Source organism: Rhinoraja longicauda, chromosome 2 (genome assembly GCF_053455715.1).
Source record: "Rhinoraja longicauda isolate Sanriku21f chromosome 2, sRhiLon1.1, whole genome shotgun sequence".
Classification (NCBI taxonomy): Eukaryota; Metazoa; Chordata; class Chondrichthyes; order Rajiformes; family Arhynchobatidae; genus Rhinoraja; species Rhinoraja longicauda.
Window position 1 is genome coordinate 92,476,285 of NC_135954.1, and position 18,332 is coordinate 92,494,616.

General features: G+C 46.1%; 1 protein-coding gene across 1 annotated transcript in view; it reads right to left on the minus strand.

The window, feature by feature from the left end:
- The window catches only part of LOC144607006 (tetratricopeptide repeat protein 21B-like), an 82,260-nt gene that overhangs the window by 18,014 nt on the left and 45,914 nt on the right, over positions 1-18,332 (minus strand). The window contains exons 17-20 of the mRNA XM_078423539.1: positions 16,725-16,797; positions 13,836-13,946; positions 12,621-12,759; positions 10,691-10,797 (exon numbers count right to left, since the gene is read on the minus strand). Coding sequence (XP_078279665.1) covers positions 10,691-10,797; positions 12,621-12,759; positions 13,836-13,946; positions 16,725-16,797 — 430 coding nt within the window. The remainder of the gene's footprint in view (positions 1-10,690; positions 10,798-12,620; positions 12,760-13,835; positions 13,947-16,724; positions 16,798-18,332) is intronic.

Sequence of the window (18,332 nt, forward strand, 5' to 3'; positions counted from 1 at the left end):
ATTGGTCAAACATAGGCAATTATTCAAGACGTCCAATATCAACCACTTGGCCAAAAGTATTACACAAAACTTTAGATTTTAGACTTTAGAGATACAGCGTGGTCTCCGGCCTACTGAGTCCGTGCTGACCAGCGAACACCCGGTACACTAGCACTATCCTACACACTAGGGACAATGTACAATTTACAGAAGACAACAAAACCACACGTCTTTGGGATGTGGGAGGGAACTGGAGCATCTGGATAAAACCCACGTGGTCACAGGGTGAACCTACAAACCGTATAGTCAGCACCCGTAGTCGGGATCGAACCCGGGTCTCTGACACTGTGAGACATCAATTCTTCCGCTGCGCCACTGTGCCGTACACTTCTAAGGAATAGGTTTTATGTCCGTTTGGAAAGGCTGGGACTGGTTCGGGATAGTCAGCACAATTTCGTGAAGGGGAAATCCTTTTTCACCTTGTTCGATTAGGTTTTTTTTAGGGGGTAACAAACGAGATTGATGAAAGCAGGGCAGTAGACATTGGCTATATGGACTTTAGTAAGGCATTTAGCAAGATTCCACTGGACTGGTCCAGAAGGTCCAAGCATAAGGTAAGGAGGTAACCAATGAGATTTGTGGAGATCTGTCCTTTTTCTTTGCTTCAGCCACTAGACTCCGCATGGGCTTTGCAGCATTGTGTGCTAGGTTAAAGCACATGCTTGAGGCTCTCTCTTTCTCACACACCTGCTTGAGGCTACGTAATCACAAAAATGCTGACCTTGCTAAAGCTAGTAGTAATCAGTAGCCCAAACCGCAGAATGTTCCAGCTCGTCTTAGACAATAGACAATAGACAATAGGTGCAGGAGTAGGCCATTCAGCCCTTCGAGCCAGCACCGCCATTCAATGCGATCATGGCTGATCACTCTCAATCAGTACCCCGTTCCTGCCTTCTCCCCATACCCCCTCACTCCGCTATCCTTAAGAGCTCTATCCAGCTCTCTCTTGAAAGCATCCAACGAACTGGCCTCCACTGCCTTCTGAGGCAGAGAATTCCACACCTTCACCACCCTCTGACTGAAAAAGTTCTTCCTCATCTCCGTTCTAAATGGCCTACCCCTTATTCTCAAACTGTGGCCCCTTGTTCTGGACTCCCCCAACATTGGGAACATGTTATCTGCCTCTAATGTGTCCAATCCCCTAATTATCTTATATGTTTCAATAAGATCCCCCCTCATCCTTCTAAATTCCAGTGTATACAAGCCCAATCGCTCCAGCCTTTCAACATACGACAGTCCCGCCATTCCGGGAATTAACCTAGTGAACCTACGCTGCACGCCCTCCATAGCAAGAATATCCTTCCTCAAATTTGGAGACCAAAACTGCACACAGTACTCCAGGTGCGGTCTCACCAGGGCCCGGTACAACTGTAGAAGGACCTCTTTGCTCCTATACTCAACTCCTCTTGTTACGAAGGCCAACATTCCATTGGCTTTCTTCACTGCCTGCTGAACCTGCATGCTTCCTTTCATTGACTGATGCACTAGGACACCCAGATCTCGTTGAACTCCCCCTCCTCCTAACTTGACACCATTCAGATAATAATCTGCCTTTCTATTCTTCAGAGGAGAAAAACACAATGTATAAAGAACATAAACAATAAACAGACGCCGACTAAACCTTGAACAATAGCATGTTAGGACCTTATATGGGAAAACTGACTTTGTTCCAACACTCGGCCGTATAAGGGAAAACTGACTTAATTCCAATATTGATTGGTTGTGATACTTGTAAATAACTGTGAATTCTGCGGTTTTGGGGGATAAAAGGGGCTTAATTCTAGGGGCTGGTGTGACACGTTTCCACTGGCCCCGGAGTCCGCAACTCTGTGTGTGCTTTTAGAAACCTGTCCACGAGATCTCTAATAAACTAACAGGTAAAGTCTGTGCCGTCTCTGATTATTGTCATCCAACTGACTGCGAACGTGAAGTCGAACTCGACATTTGGTGGCAGCGGTGGGATTCCACAACAAAGATCGATACATAGTGGCTGAGACTTGAGGGCACGAGGATCGAAGAACGGTGGAATTGGCCAGTAGAGTGAGTATCTTATTTGGCCACTCTATTTTCCCCGTCTTTGTGACTCCTCTATGACCCGCCGATCACCGCTGATGTGTTAATCTGCGTGACGGAATCTCGGGGGTCAGTTGGACGGACAGGTGGGTAAGGGTTTTTAGGAAGGATCGTTGAGTCTAAACGGTAAACGAGGGTTAAAGGCCCTGAGGTTTCAATCCTCTAAAGATTAAAAAGGTCTAACGCGTTAGCAGCTAATAAGGTGTACCGTGTCTCACTAGGGGACATAGAACAAAAGGTATAATAAGACTCAACCAATAATGATCCTCGGGTAAATTATAGAGCATAAGTGTGTTGTATGTGTTGTATGTAAAGAGTTAAACTTAAAGAGTTGTATATCGGACAAGGGAGTACTTCTCTGCCTAACACCCAACCTTAGACCGGTTGTTAAGAGGGGAAATCCTCCACGCGAAGGTCAGGACCCTGAAGTGGGCTGCCAAGGCACGAGAGGAAACTCAGGGAATCTACAACTCCTTTTGTTGATAAGAAAAACATATATAAAATACAAATGGGGAACGTAATAGACACCACCTCGGACGACAGGTCCCCTCTTAACCTTTTATGTGATAAGCTCCCGGAATATGCTAAACAATTCCGACTATTATCGGGGGCCCTTAATAAGAAACTAGGACCTACTGTGTGGCCATTAGGGGGGTCAGATGACCTGGAGACTGTCCAAAAAACCCAGGAGCTTATCTGGACCCGAAACCACAGTAAGGAAGCAAAACTTCTGATCCAGAAGTGGCGGGAGTTTTGCCAAGAAAAGAGGGATAAGGCAATTTTATCTAGTTGGCAGGACAACGCCGTCAAATTGGGCATTAAGTTGACAGACGAAGGAAGCCCTAAAACTGTTGACATTTTAAAAAAGGAGGTGGGAGAAGAAAAACGGAAGCGGGTAACCGTAACTAAACCAACTAAAGATGTACAATCAAAAGAATTGCGCAATTCAATGGCTGGCATAGGTTTGGGGGGGGATGACGACTCCATATGGGACGAGGGTCTATTGTATCTCACCCTTAGTAGCCAAACACCCCCTCCGGTTTTGAGACACCCAACCGGTGGCGGGCTTCCCGATCCCAGCCTGAGTAGTAGAGGCTTCCAATCAGGAACTCAGGACCTGGCTCAGAGCCCCAGTGCACCCCCTACTCCCGCAGCCATATACCCTACCGCTGATCGCCCCCCTCCACCTGGCTATACAGATGTGGTGACTTTTCACCGAGGACCATGTGAGGGGACAAGGAGTAAAGATCATCTGAAAACGACCGCAGATTTGAACACCGCACTCCCGTAGCACGTCCAGGCTAAACGATCGATACGTCCCAGATCAGGGAGCCCTTCTCATAAGGGGGATACGGACACAGACTCGTCTGGGTCTAGTGATGAGGAAAATACTAATCGGCAACTCCCTGTACGCCATGTGCCCAATCCAAGAGCCGGGGTAGTTCCGCCCGGTGGAGGTGCAGCAGCACCCAATACCATAGAAGTGTACATTCCTTGGAAACCGCATGAAATTGTTTCCCTCCTTAATGGTGCTCCGGACAGAAAAAAATCCCCCCAGGCATTCTGCGACTGGCTACGTATTACAATATCGGTGTGTCAGGCTAATAGCAGAGATTTATGGTCCCTGGTCAGACAGGTCCTGAATCGAAAGGAATGGCTGAAGTTTGTCGAGATAATAGGGGGGCATCAGGATCATGCGGCTATGGCAAACGCTGTCGGTAATGCCCCAAACATAAGAGATACCATCATTAACGCCTGTCATGGGGTCCTCAGAAAACCCATTGATGTTCCTCCAAACTGGACCCTGTCGCTTTGGGCTACCCACGATGTACTCAGATCCTTACCGCCATCTACAATAGCCTCCAGTCTGCAGCCAACATCACACTTTAACAAGACATTACCGTTTATAGTTGCCATTCGGTTACCACCTTACTCGGTCAACTGCAGACCCAACATCTGACTTCGGCACGACAAAACCGTTATGAGATCTTTCTGTTGAATAATCCCCAGCTGACTTTTAAATATTGCTCTAACATCAATCCTGCTACATTTCTCGATCACCCATCTCTCGAACAAGTAACCTCTGGGCATGATTGTCTCCAGTTGATCCAAGAAGACACTAGCCTGCGGGCTGATCTCTCCGACGCACCGCTCCTCAATCCTGACCTGGTCATGTACACTGATGGCAGTTCCTCCCTGGATGAGCGCGGTCAGCATCTCTCTGGCTATGCAGTAGTTACTGACAATAATCGCCTTTTAGAATCTGGGGCTTTTGATCTACCTGTGTCTGCCCAAAAGGCTGAACTTTATGCCCTGATTCGGGCTTGTATTATGGGGGAGGGATTAAGCGTTAACATATATACAGACTCTCGATACGCTTTCGGCGTGGTGCACGACTTTGGCCAACTTTGGAAGAACCGGGGATTCTTCACCTCCTCAGGCACTCCTATTTCTAATCAAGCCCTCGTTTCTGCCCTCCTCTTAGCCATTCAATTTCCCCTAAGTACCGCTGTTATTAAATGCTCTGCCCATACCTCTGGCACATCCCCCGTTGACCTCGGAAATCACAATGCCGACCTTGCAGCCAAACAAGCTGCACGAAGTAGGACTAATGTTGTGTCAAAAATGATGAGATTCTCCACTAACCCCCCCCCCCCAAGGGATGGTCAACCTCTGAAAAACCTATGCCAACCATCCAAGAAGTACTTCGGTTACAGGAGGACGCTCCTGATGTAGATAAGGCTTTATGGGTCAATTCTGGCTATAGAATTGATGAAGTGACGGGGCTATGGACCACACCTGTGGGTCAGACCTGTATGACTGATACAATAGCCCTATGGGTGGTTGAATGTATCCATCTGGCCACTCACTGCGGGGCACAAGCAACGAGTTTGTTGCTTCTTAACACCTGGTGGCACCCTCGGCTCCAAGAATTGGCATCCCGTGTGAGTGCACGGTGCCTTGTGTGTCTCCGCCATAACACGGGTCAAGGGGGCCCGTGTTCCCCGGGCAAGACCCCTCTGCCCGAGGGTCCCTTTGAGACCCTACAGATGGATTACATTGAACTTCCACGGTGTCAAAGTTATAAATATGTACTCGTTATTATTGATGTCTTTAGTAAATGGATCAAGGCTTATCCGACCTCTGATAACAAAGCCTCCACGGTGGTTAAAGTGTTACTTAAGGAAATCATTCCTCGTTTTGGCATTCCTGCTCGCCTCAGTTCTGATAATGGTCCGCATTTCATTGCAGCGGTTAACAAGGAAATGTGCGCCCAGCTGGGCGTACATCAGCAACTACACTGCTTGTACCGGCCACAAGCTGCTGGCCTAGTCGAACGAGCTAATCAAACTTTAAAAACCAAACTCGCTAAACTAAGTGAACAAACTGGTTCTTCTTGGCTAAAACTGTTGCCTGTAGCTCTTTTTCAGATTTGCACTACTCCCGCAGGTCGGACTGCCCTCTCGCCTGCGGAGATCATTTATGGGCGGCCTCTCCGCACTCCTTGGACTGATGCTCCTCCAGCGCCGGTGCATTTCCACCATATGACTGACGAAATGACCACTTATATTATTGCCCTAACTAAAGCTTTGCGTTTTGCTCATTCACAGGTTCGCGCTGCCTTTGGTACTCCACTTGCCAATACTCCCCCTTCTCCAATCACGCCTGGTTCTTATGTCCTTATTAAAAATTGGACTAAGAAGTCTCTTGACCCACGGTGGGAAGGACACTGCCAAGTTCTTCTTACGACCCCCACGGCTGTCAAGGTTGAAGGACGATCGGCCTGGGTGTATCTACATCACTGCAAATTGATTGGTCAGGCCAATCAAAAGGAGAAGGAGGAGGAGTCTGTTGGGAAGGATGGGAATGTTTAAGTCAATTTATCTCCTGTTTTGTAAGTTTTTGTTTTTGAGTTGTTTTTGTGTTTTTTAAATCTTTTTGTGAGTCTTTTGTCTTTCAGACCAATCCAGATTATCATATACAATTATGGGACACGAAGTCTTATGTGGCCTCTTGGGGTTCGCCCAGATTACGAGTATGGTCGGGATACTCTGGCGATGTGATCCCGGACGTAGCAACCGAGTTTTCCACCTTTGTAGAAACGATGTGATGATGTGTGATGACGATACACCAGAGGCTACGGGATCTTGGAATGCCACCAAGTATAATTACTGTAACGGAGTCCTACACCAAGATACCAGGAGAGTACTCCTGAGATACCGCAACAGGTGGGATTTGCCCTGTTTGTTCCAGGAGTGTCGCTTCGACTGCATTTGTCCACGTGACGACGACAAAAAGACTGGATCATGCTCTCATGAGGCCTCTCACCAAGACTCCCTCTTGACACCCCGCCCGGGGGCACGATGAAAAAGAGAGATGGACGATGCTCAGAACTTATTCATAAGGGCTCATGATTTGATGTACTCTCCTGAATCTGTTGTCTGTTACCCCTCCACTTCAGTGGTGGGCCTCTTAACTCCCACCCCAGTCTCGAATCCCAGTTATTTTATCCAAGGATGACATTCGAACTTTCCTGAATGGGATAACCGAAGGAGTGGATTGGGGAGATTGGGGTTTGGGCACATGGTACAACTGGTTCATTAATATTGCTATATATCTCGGCATTATCTTAATATGTGTGTTTGTAGGCATTGCAGTAATTAAATGTATAATTGCGAGGCTCAAGCAAACGATGGAGGGGAATGGGAATACCCACAAAATGCTGATGTTGAGAATGGAGGAAACAGGGGAAACGTGTCCCATGCTGAAGGAGGAAGAAAGTTCAATGGGAGGACTCACGAATGATCAGCTGAATGAGCAGGTGGCAGGAGAGTTAGTGGAAGAGGAGTACATCCGATTAATTGTTCTGGGGAGAAACCAGAGCTATGGGGATGTTTACCACTAGTCTCCAGGAGGGGTTAGGGTATAAGAATCCGGCGGAAGGAATAGGGACTAGAGGCGAGATTAGACAGCCTATCCGGCTAATAAAGCATCATGAGGTTAGGAATAAACTCTGATGACTCTATAAGCTCGCCTCTAATGAGCCTTCCATTTGATTTATACCTTTATAGTTATCATAGAATGATAAAAGGGGGGAATGTGGAGATCTGTCCTTTTTCTTTGCTTCAGCCACTAGACTCCGCATGGGCTTTGCAGCATTGTGTGCTAGGTTAAAGCACATGCTTGAGGCTCTCTCTTTCTCACACACCTGCTTGAGGCTACGTAATCACAAAAATGCTGACCTTGCTAAAGCTAGTAGTAATCAGTAGCCCAAACCGCAGAATGTTCCAGCTCGTCTTCAGAGGAGAAAAACACAATGTATAAAGAACATAAACAATAAACAGACGCCGACTAAACCTTGAACAATAGCATGTTAGGACCTTATATGGGAAAACTGACTTTGTTCCAACACTCGGCCGTATAAGGGAAAACTGACTTAATTCCAATATTGATTGGTTGTGATACTTGTAAATAACTGTGAATTCTGCGGTTTTGGGGGATAAAAGGGGCTTAATTCTAGGGGCTGGTGTGACACGTTTCCAATGGCCCCGGAGTCCGCAACTCTGTGTGTGCTTTTAGAAACCTGTCCACGAGATCTCTAATAAACTACAGGTAAAGTCTGTGCCGTCTCTGATTATTGTCATCCAACTGACTGCGAACGTGAAGTCGAACTCGACAGATTGAGGAAAGCAGGGTATTGATGTTGGTGTATGGACTTTCATCAGGCATTTGACACGATCCCACATTGTAGACTGATCCAGAAGGTCCAGGGACATGGGATCCAAGATCAACTGGCTAATTGATTCCAAAATTTCCCAAATTAGCTTGGTGATAGAAGGCAGAGGGTGTTGGTGGATGGATGCTTTTCTGATTGGAAGTCTGTGACCAATGGTGTAGCACAGGGTTCGGTGCTGAGAATATGTTGCATGTTTTATACTTTAATGTTCTTATTGTGAATGCAAGAGGTATGATTAATAAGTTTGCAGATGACACAAGGTGTTGAGGATAGTGGGCAAGATTGTCTAGGACTACAGCAGAATACAACTCAGAAGGAAAGTTGGACAGAGCATTGGTAGATTGAATTTAATCTTGACAAGTGCAAGGTGATGCATTTGAGAAGTCAAAGAGGGATAGGACATGTTCATAGAACAGTACCACACAGCCTATACTGCCTGCGTCAACCAATATAAACTGATCCCATCTGCCTGCACAAGGTCCTAGCCCTCCATTTCCTGCTTGTTTGTTCATCTGTCTAAATGCTCCTAAAGAATTTGATCTACCACCTCTCCATGCATTCTAGGCACCTACAGCCTCTGTATTAAAAAAATCCCCATAAATCTTCTTTAAAGTATCAACCTGACATCTTTTAACCGGCGTACTCTGGTATTGGACATTTTTATCCTGGTAAAAAGATCTTTGACTATCCACCTTATCTATTAGTCTTGTACTTCTCTCAGGTCACCTCTTAGCCTCTGATGCTCGATATCCCACAACTCCGTTCTGCTCCACCTCCCCCCAGTCTTAATAGACAATAGACAATAGACGCAGGAGTAGGCCATTTAGCCCTTCGAGCCAGCACCGCCATTCAATGCGATCATGGCTGATCACTCGCAATCAGTACCCCGTTCCTGCCTTCTCCCCATACCCCCTCACTCCGCTATCCTTAAGAGCTCTATCCAGCTCTCTCTTGAAAGCATCCAACGAACTGGCCTCCACTGCCTTCTGAGGCAGAGAATTCCACACCTTCACCACTCTCTGACTGAAAAAGTTCTTCCTCATCTCCGTTCTAAATGGCCTACCCCTTATTCTTAAACTGTGGCCCCTTGTTCTGGACTCCCCCAACATTGGGAACATGTTTCCTGCCTCTAATGTGTCCAATCCCCTAATTATCTTATATGTTTCAATAAGATCCCCCCTCATCCTTCTAAATTCCAGTGTATACAAGCCCAATCGCTCCAGCCTTTCAACATACGACAGTCCCGCCATTCCAGGAATTAACCTAGTGAACCTACGCTGCACGCCCTCCATAGCAAGAATATCCTTCCTCAAATTTGGAGACCAAACTGCACACAGTACTCCAGGTGCGGTCTCACCAGGGCAGAGTCCCCCTAGTCCTCGCCTTCTATCCCATCAGCCGTCGCATACAGCACATAATCCTCCGACATTTTTGCCACCTCCAACAGGATCCCACCTCTAACCACATCTCCCCATCTCCTGGTCAACTCGTCCCTTCCCACCCAAATCACCTCCTTCCCAGGTACTGACCCAGCAACCGCAGGAGATGCAACTATTCCCTATACCTCCCCCCTCGACTCTGTCCAAGGACCCTGACAGTCTTTTCAGGTGAGGCAGAGGTTCACTTGCACCTCCTCCAACCTCATCTACTGTATCCACTGTTCCAGGTGTGGACTCCTATATATCGGCAAGACCAAGCGCAGGCTCGGCGATCGTTTCGCTGAAAACCTCTGTTAAGTCCACCTAAACCTACCTGATCCAGTTGCTAAACACTTTAACTCCCCCTCCCATTCCCACACTGACCTTTCTGCCCTGGGCCTCCTCCATTGTCAGAGTGAGGCCCAGTGCAAATTGGAGGAACAGCACCTCATATTTCACTTGGGCAGCTTACACCCCAACGGTATGAACATTGACTTCTCTAACTTCAAGTAACCCTTGCTTTCCCTCTCTCTCTCCATCCCTCCCCTTTCCCAGTTATCCGATCAGTCTTTCTGTCTCTCCCCTGACAGTCTGAAGAAGGGTCTCCCTAAGGTGAGAGGAAGGAGTTTTTAAAAAGGATCTGGGGGGGGGGGGGGGTTTACACTGCCAGAGACAGTGGAATCAGATACAATCACTACACTTGAGGCATTTAGATGAACACTTAAATGGGCAAGGCAGGCAAATGGGATTAGTGCAGAGGGTCAAAAAAATGTTAGTATGGAAATATTGGGGGATCAAAGGACCTTTAATATAATATGCGTTTAATATAGTACCCTGAAAATGACCACCTTTGTGCAAAAAATTGAATTTTAATCCACGTCAGATGCAGACTTACTGACACTCAGTCTATTTCCCAAAAGTGAGCTAGTTATTTTCATTTTCAGTCTTAGAATCGAGCCAAAATAATCAAAATCTACCCAATATTTTAGAAGGCTTTGGTTATTTTCTAGAGTGACGTTTATTGTTTAACTGAACAAGGCTATTCCACATAGTGGTAGAGTTGCTGTCTTACAGTGCCAGACACCATTTTTATAACCCGGGTTCGATCCTGACTATGGGTGCTGTCTGTACAGAGTTTGTACGTTCTCATGTGACCACGTGAGGTTTCCCTGGGTGCTCCGGTTTCCTCTCACACCCCAAAAATGTACAGGTTTGTAGGTTACTTGGCTTTGTTAAAGATTGTAAATTGTCCCGAGAGTGCAGGATAGTGCTAGTGTACTATCACTGGCTGGGGCGGACTCGATGGGCTGAAGGGCCTGTTTCTGTACTGTATCTCTACACTAAACTAAAGATGCTGTCTGACCCGCTGTGTGCTCCATCACTTGGTGTTTTTCAGTTCATCCGCTCTCTGTGTCTCCCTCACCTTGTTTAAAGCTGTTACTGCTTCCATTATTTCATGAGTCCTGGTGAAGATCCTAGACAGGAGCATCAAGTATTTGACATCATTCACCATGGCACCCAAATCGCTTACTGCAATACAATAAAATGTTGTAGCTGTAAGTGTCGGAAATATCCTGCTTATCTTATTACTGAATATCAATGAGATCTTAAATGACAGCTATATATATACATATATCAGGTAAAAATACTCCCAGTACAGTCTTCCTGACACCTTGTGGTCTTCATTCCACGAACATCACAACGGACAGCTTCTCTCATTTAAATACAAGTCAGGTCCTGCACATTCTTCTGCTTCTCTGCTGCTTTTTTGGTCTGAACAATTGTGCGATCTCTTGCTCAGTCACACCAAGATCTTAGAGGAACAAGATCCTCTTTCTTCCTGCCCCTTTCTTCCTGTAATCCACAGGGCTTCAAACTGTGCTCTCTGCACCATCTATTCAGTGTCTCCTGCTTGTTCGCACCTTCCCCACCCTTTAGCTTGATGACACCACCACTAAGGATTTTACGCTTGCTTCATCAAAATGTTGAAAATCCAAATGCCGCCTGCATGTTCAATGGTGTGAATTTATTGTTTGTGAGAGGTTAGTGACTAATACTAAAATTATATATTGAACTGAAAGTTATTCTTTGAGTAATGCGTGCTGATTCTTCCCACTACCACAATGTGTAATGTCCCACATAGAATTGCACAGCATGGAAACAGGCCGTACAGGCCAATCATCCACACTGGTGGAAACAAAATGGGTCATTACCCTTCAAAAGGGACTTGGACAAGTCAAGTTGAATTATTGTAGGGAAACAGCAAGAGGATAAGATTGTTCTACGAGGAGCTGGCAACCACTTGGTGGGCTCAATGGTCAGAGTCATACAGTCATACAGCGTGGAAACAGGCCCTTCGGCCCAACTTGTTTACACCGACCAACATGTCCCATCTACACTAGTCGCACCTGCCTGTGTTTGGCCCGTATTCCTCTAAAGCTAACCTACTCCTGTGCCTGTCTAAATGTTTCTTAAATGTTGTGATAGTACCTGCCTCAACTACCTCCTCCGGCAGCTTATTCCATACATCCACCGCCCTTTGTGCAAAACAATTACCCCTCGTGCTCCTATTAAATCTTTCTCCCCTCAACTTCAACCTATGTCCTCTGGTTCTCGATTCTCCTACTCTGGGCAAGAGACTCTGTGCATTTACCCGTACATGATTTTGTACACTAATGGTCTAGTTTGTGCTGTAACAATTCTACATATTTCTCAGTCATTAATCCTTCCCTTTCAGCTGCTGACCAATGACCTAACCATGTCTAGTTTTCTGTTGCTGTTACAAACTGCTGTAATACTCTTAAACACCGCAGTACATCACCCTTATCCGCCTTGGCCTATGTGATCTCCCGGTTGCCAAACATTTTAACTCCCCTTTCATTCCCACATTGACCTTTCTGTCCTGGGCCTCCTCCACTGTCAGAGTGAGGCCACACTCAAATTGGAGGAACAGCACCTCATATTTTGCTTGGGCAGCTTACAACCCAGCGGTATGAAAATTGATTTCTCTTATTTCAAATAACCCTTGCATTCTCTCTCTCTCTCTCTCTCCGTCCCATCTCCACCCTATTCGTCCTGTTCATTTCATCGTTCATATCCCTTCATTGTCACCTCCTCCACAGCCAACAATAGACCATTGTGGGCTCCTTGGCCATCGGTACCAGCTCTGATTTGTTCTGAATCTTTTCATGCTTCTAGTTTTCCTCACCCCTGCCTGACTCTCGGTCTGAAGAAGGGTCTCAACCCGAAATGTCACCTATTCCTTTTCTCCAGAGATGCTGCCTGACCCACTGAGTTACTCCAGCATTTTGTATTTACTATTACTGACTATCTGCCTGGAGGCATCAACGTACCATAATCATGTTCCAGTGCCCGTCTGAGAACTTTCTTTGCCCTTTCAAATAACCTTAGTTTCAGGAGGAGTTCGGCAAAGTCGTGACACAAGAAGTCCTGTCCACCAATTTTTAGTGCAGCTTCGAAGTAATGAATAGCCTGCAGAGATCACAAGAGATTCAAGCTATCAGTGGCTGCATTGTTTCAACCTATTACAGAAATTCCCTCAGTTTAATTTAGTTTACAGTGAAAACCTTTTTGTTGCATGCTGTCCAGTTAACGAAAAGACTATACATGATTATCAATCAAGCCTCTCCAAAGTGTACAGATACAGGATAAAGGGTATAACATTTAGTGCAAGATAAAGTCCGATAAAGTCCATTAAAGGTAGTTCAAAGGTCTGCAATGAAGTAGAGGGGTGGTCAGGACTGCCCTCTAGCTGGCGAGAGGATTAGTTTAATTTAGTTTCGTTTATTGTCATGTGTACCGAGGTGCAGTAAAAGGCTTTTTGTTGCGTGCTATACAGTTAGAGGAAAGACTATACATGGTTACAATTGAACTGTCCACAATGTACAGATACAGGAAAATGTTTAGTGCAAGATAAAGTCCGGTAAAGTCCAATTAAAGATAGTCCAAGGGTCTCCAAAGAGGTAGACAGTGGCTCAGGACTGCTCTCTAGTTCTTGATAGGATGGTTCAGTGGCCTGATAACAGCTGGGAGTAAACGGTCCCTGAATCTGGAGGTGTGCGTTTTCAAACTTCTGTACCTCTTGCCTGATAAGAAAGGGGAGAAGAGGGAGTGAACGGGGTGAGACATCCTTGATTATGCTGGTGGTCTTGCCAAGGAAGAGTGAAGTGTAGATGGAGTCTATGGAAGGGAGGCTTGTTTGTGTGATGGTCTGCACTGCGTCCACAACTCTTTGCAATTTCCTGCGGTCCATTTTGGTGCTGTACCCAAACCATGCTGTGATGAATCCCGATAAAATGCTTTCTACAGCACATCTGTGAAGTTGGTGAGGGTTGTTGGGGACATGCCAGACTTCCTAAACCTTCTGAAGAAGTAGAGAAGTTGGTGTGCTTTCTTGGCCATTATTTCAATGTGGCTAGTCTAAGACAAATTGCTGGTGATATTTATTCGTAAGAATTTGAAGCTTTCGACCATCTCTACTTCGGCGCCATCAGTGTATGCTGGGGTGTGTGCACTGCTTTGCTTCTTGAAGTCAATAAAATTTTTACCTTGGTGTAGTGATGAGTTTTAACTAAAGCTTGGCCAATCTTCTTCACCAATTGTCCATCATGAGGGTTCTTCTTCAAGATTTGTTCATATACCTCAATAGCTTTTTCGGGCTAAAGTAAATTATAAACAGTCACTCAGACAAAATAAAACAATATTGAACATCGAGGTGGGGTGTTGGTTAATCCTAATCTCTTTGTCTAGAAGGGGACCCGCTGGTTTCATTGCTAACATGAGGGGGATTACATTTTAAATTTTCCCAGTGCACATGGCGATTAATTTAGAGATACAGCACGGAAAAAAAGCCCATCGGCCCATCGAGTCAACACCGACCTTCGATCACCCGTTCACACTACCGAAGTGTGCGCTCGAGGTCAGGACCAAACCCGGGTCTCTGGCGCGGTGAGGCAGCGGCTCTAACAGCTGCACCACTGTGCCGCCCCTGTGTGCTTCCTGGAATACAGGAGCATTTTTGAGGAATTACCACCCCCACCATCCTACACACTCAGGGCAATTTACAATTTTATTGAAATCAATTAACTTATAAACCCGAGGTATTTATTTCACAAAATGCTGGAGTAACTCAGCAGGTCAGGCAGCATCTCAGGAGAGAAGGAATGGGTGACGTTTCGGGTCGAGACCCTTCTTCAGACTGATGTCAGGGGGGCGGGACAAAGGAAGGATATAGGTGGAGACAGGATAGAGGGAGATCTGGGAAGGAGGAGGGGAAGGGAGGGACAGAGGAACTATCTAAAGTTGGAGAAGTCGATGTTCCGCCCCCCTGACATCAGTCTGAAGAAGGGTCTCGACCCGAAACATCACCCATTCCTTCTCTCCCGAGATGCTGCCTGACCTGCTGAGTTACTCCAGCATTTTGTGAAATAAATACCTTCGATTTGTACCAGCATCTGCAATTATTTTCTTATACAACTTATAAACCTGTACTTCTTTGGAGTGTTGGAGAAAACCCACGCGGTCATAGAGAGAACGTACAAACTCCCTACAGAGAGCACCTGTAATCAAGATTGAACCCGAGTCTCTGGCGCTTTGAGGCAGCAACTCTACCACTGTGCCACTGTGCCGCCCCAACCCAAATATTACCTAAACCAAAGCCTCACAGATCCACCCTTTTTATGATGGCAATAGATATGCCAAGAATCTGTGTTAATGTTCTAGGGATGAATTGAAGGAGAAGCTGAATGAGATGATAAAAGGATAAAATAATGCACAGCACCACGGAGACTGGATGAAAATTGTAAACAACAGACATCAGAATGCTCCTGTTAGTACTGTAAATTCTAAGTAATTATTTTAAAAATCTAGAAGGAATTGATTGGTGCAGCGTGTTAGACCCTGGCCTTTCACCCTCAGGGACCACGGTTCAAATCTGGACTGTCTGTCTTACTGGACAACCAATCCCCACAGCCCCAGCATATTTTGAGCACCTTTGCCACAGTGTCCACCGAATGCATGGAGGACTATTGGTTTTCTTGAGTCAAACAGCATGGAAACAGGCCCTTCGGCCTAACTTGCTCACGCCGACCAAGATGTCCCACCTGCCCCTGTTTTGCCCATATCCCTCAAAACCTTTCCTATCCATGTACCTAAGCAAATGTCTTTTAAATGTTTTTATAGTACCTGCCTCAACGTCCTCCTCTGGCAGCTCATTCCATATACCGCTGCACGGTAGCGCAGCGGTAGAGTTGCTGCTTTACAGCGAATGCAGCGCCGGAGACTCAGGTTCGATCCTGACTACGGGTGCTGCACTGTAAGAAGTTTGTACGTTCTCCCCGTGACCTGCGTGGGTTTTCTCCGAGATCTTCGGTTTCCTCCCACACTCCAAAGACGTACAGGTATGTAGGTTAATTGGCTGGGTAAATGTAAAAATTGTCCCTAGTGGGTGTAGGATAGTGTTAGTGTGCGGGGATCGCTGGGCGGCACGGACTTGGAGGGCCGAAAAGGCCTGTTTCCGGCTGTATATATATGATATGATATGATATGATATCCACCACCATCTGCGTGAAAATGTTGCCCCTCAGATTCCTATTAACTTTTTCCCCTCACACTTTAAGCCTATGTCCTCTGGTTTTTGATTCCCATACACTGGGTAAAAGACTGTGTGTTCACCCTTTCTATTCCTTCCATGATCTTATGCACCTCTCTAAGTTCACTGCTCAGCCTCCTGCGCTCCAAGGAATAAAGTCCCAGCCTGCTCAACCTCTCCCTGATAGTAATGAGCGGTAGTACAGTAGCAGAGTGGGAAATGGGAAAAATTTACCATTAAGATTGTCACACTTAATTGTAGTTTAAAGGCATCGTTGGGTAGAACAGAGGGAAGTTTACCCTGTATCTAACATCTCAACTGAGGGCACTTTAACTTCGGGATGTTGGTGAGTTGGCAAGTTGGCAAGTTTTCCATTTAACTCAGAACTCGGTTTTATTCTTCACTGAAGCCATCGAATATTGGGAAGGGTATAAATCCAGTGTCTCACTCAATTCCACGGGATCTTCCACCCCTCTCAGGAGAGGCTTTAGGCTTTACTTTTAGACTTTAGAGATACCAAAGCTAATCAACCTACAAACCTGCACATCTTTGGAATGTGGGAGAAAACCAAAGCACCCGGAGAAAACCAACGCGGTCAAAAGGAGAACGTACAGACAACACCCGTGGTCAGGATCAAACTCAGGTCTCTGACGCTGTAAGGTAGCAAGTCTTCTGCTACACCACTGTGCCACCCTCAGGTTAAGTTAAAATTTCCCGCTCCATGGGTATCTGCAATGCAAGAACTGCTCTCCGCCATTAGAATGAGTATTAAATCATTATTTTGGCGAAGGAGACCCTGCATATTACTGGATACAAGCCTGTGGTCGATGTAGGGATTTGGACTAACCTCCTGGACTGTGATATATGCATCGCCGAGGAGAAGGCTAATCTGCGGATTTGGGAACTGCTCACACAAGTCTCTGTAAAATAGAAATGCATTCATTCAGTAGTTTGCCCATCATAATTTGAAGCAGATAAAACTCAACACAAGACTAAAACTTCAGCCTACCAAGGCCAACCAACAATCCCCATACACTAGCACCATCCTACACACTAGGGACAATTCATAATCTTACCGAAGCCAAATAACCAACAAAACCTGCGTGTCTTTGGAATGTGGGAGGAAACCGGGGAAAGACTCATGCGGTCACGGGGAGAATGTACAATCTCTGTACAGACAGCACCCGCCGTCAGGATTGAACCCAGGTCTCTGGCGCTGTAGGGTAGTGACTATTCCCTGTGCTTTAAAACCCACACAGAATGAATATGAGGAGGAACATCTTTAGCCAGAGGGTGTAGAACTTGTGGAATCCTTTACCACAGACGGCAGTGGAGGACAAGTCATTGGTTTTTTTTTCCAATTAGAGATAGATAGGTTCTTAGTAATGGTGCCAAAGGTTATTGGAAGGAGAATGGGGGTTGAGAGGAAAAAATCGATCAACCATGATTGAATTGTGGAGTGGACTTCATGAGCTGAATGGTCTAAATCTACTCCTGTCTTCTGGTCTTATAGAACATAGGAAAGTGCTGCACAGGAACAGACCCTTCAGTCTACAATAACTGTGTCGGACATGATATCAAGATAAACTAATATCCTCTACCTGCACATGATCCGTATCCCTCCATTCTCTGCATATCCATGTGACTACCTAAAAGCCTCTTGTACGTCACTATGTACCTGCCTTCACCACCACACCCGACAGCATGCTCCATGCTAAAATCACCATCTGTTATTAAAAAAATCTTTAAACTTTGCCCCTCTCACCTTAAACCTAATCGGGAGAGGTAACATTTCGGGTCGGGACCCTTCCTCAGAACCTTCTTGAGTCTGAAGAGTCCTGACCCGAAACAATGGCCATTCATGCCCTTTAGAGATGGTCTATCCAAACTTGTCCAACCTCTCTTTGAAGCTTCTTCTTATCGAGTCTACATCGCAAGAATAGAAATTGTTCAGCCAGAGCTGAACACACTTCTCAGCATCTGCATACAATGGTGTCTTGTGCCTCTTGTGCTTCTTGTGCGTGGTGGTAGAAAGATTGGTGGAAACAGGGTCGCGATGTGAACGCTCTTTCATTGACCCCTCTTTGTAGCTAATATCCCCTAATCCACGCAGCATACTGGTAAACCTCTTCTGCACCCTATCCACATCCTCATTTAGTTCCGTTTATTTTAGAGATAGGCCCTTTGGCTCACTGAGTCAACGCTGATCAGTGATCATCGTACACTAACACAATCCTACACACTTGGGACTATTTACAACGTTTCCCAAAGTGAATTAACCTACAAACCTGTACGTCTTTGGTGAGTGGGAGGAAACCAGAGCACCTGGAAAAAACCCACGCGGTCACAGGGAGAACGTACAAACTCTGTACAGACACCACCTGTAGTGAGGATGGAACCCGGGTCTCTGGCACTATGAGGCAGCAACTCTAACGCTGCGCCACTGTGCCGCCCC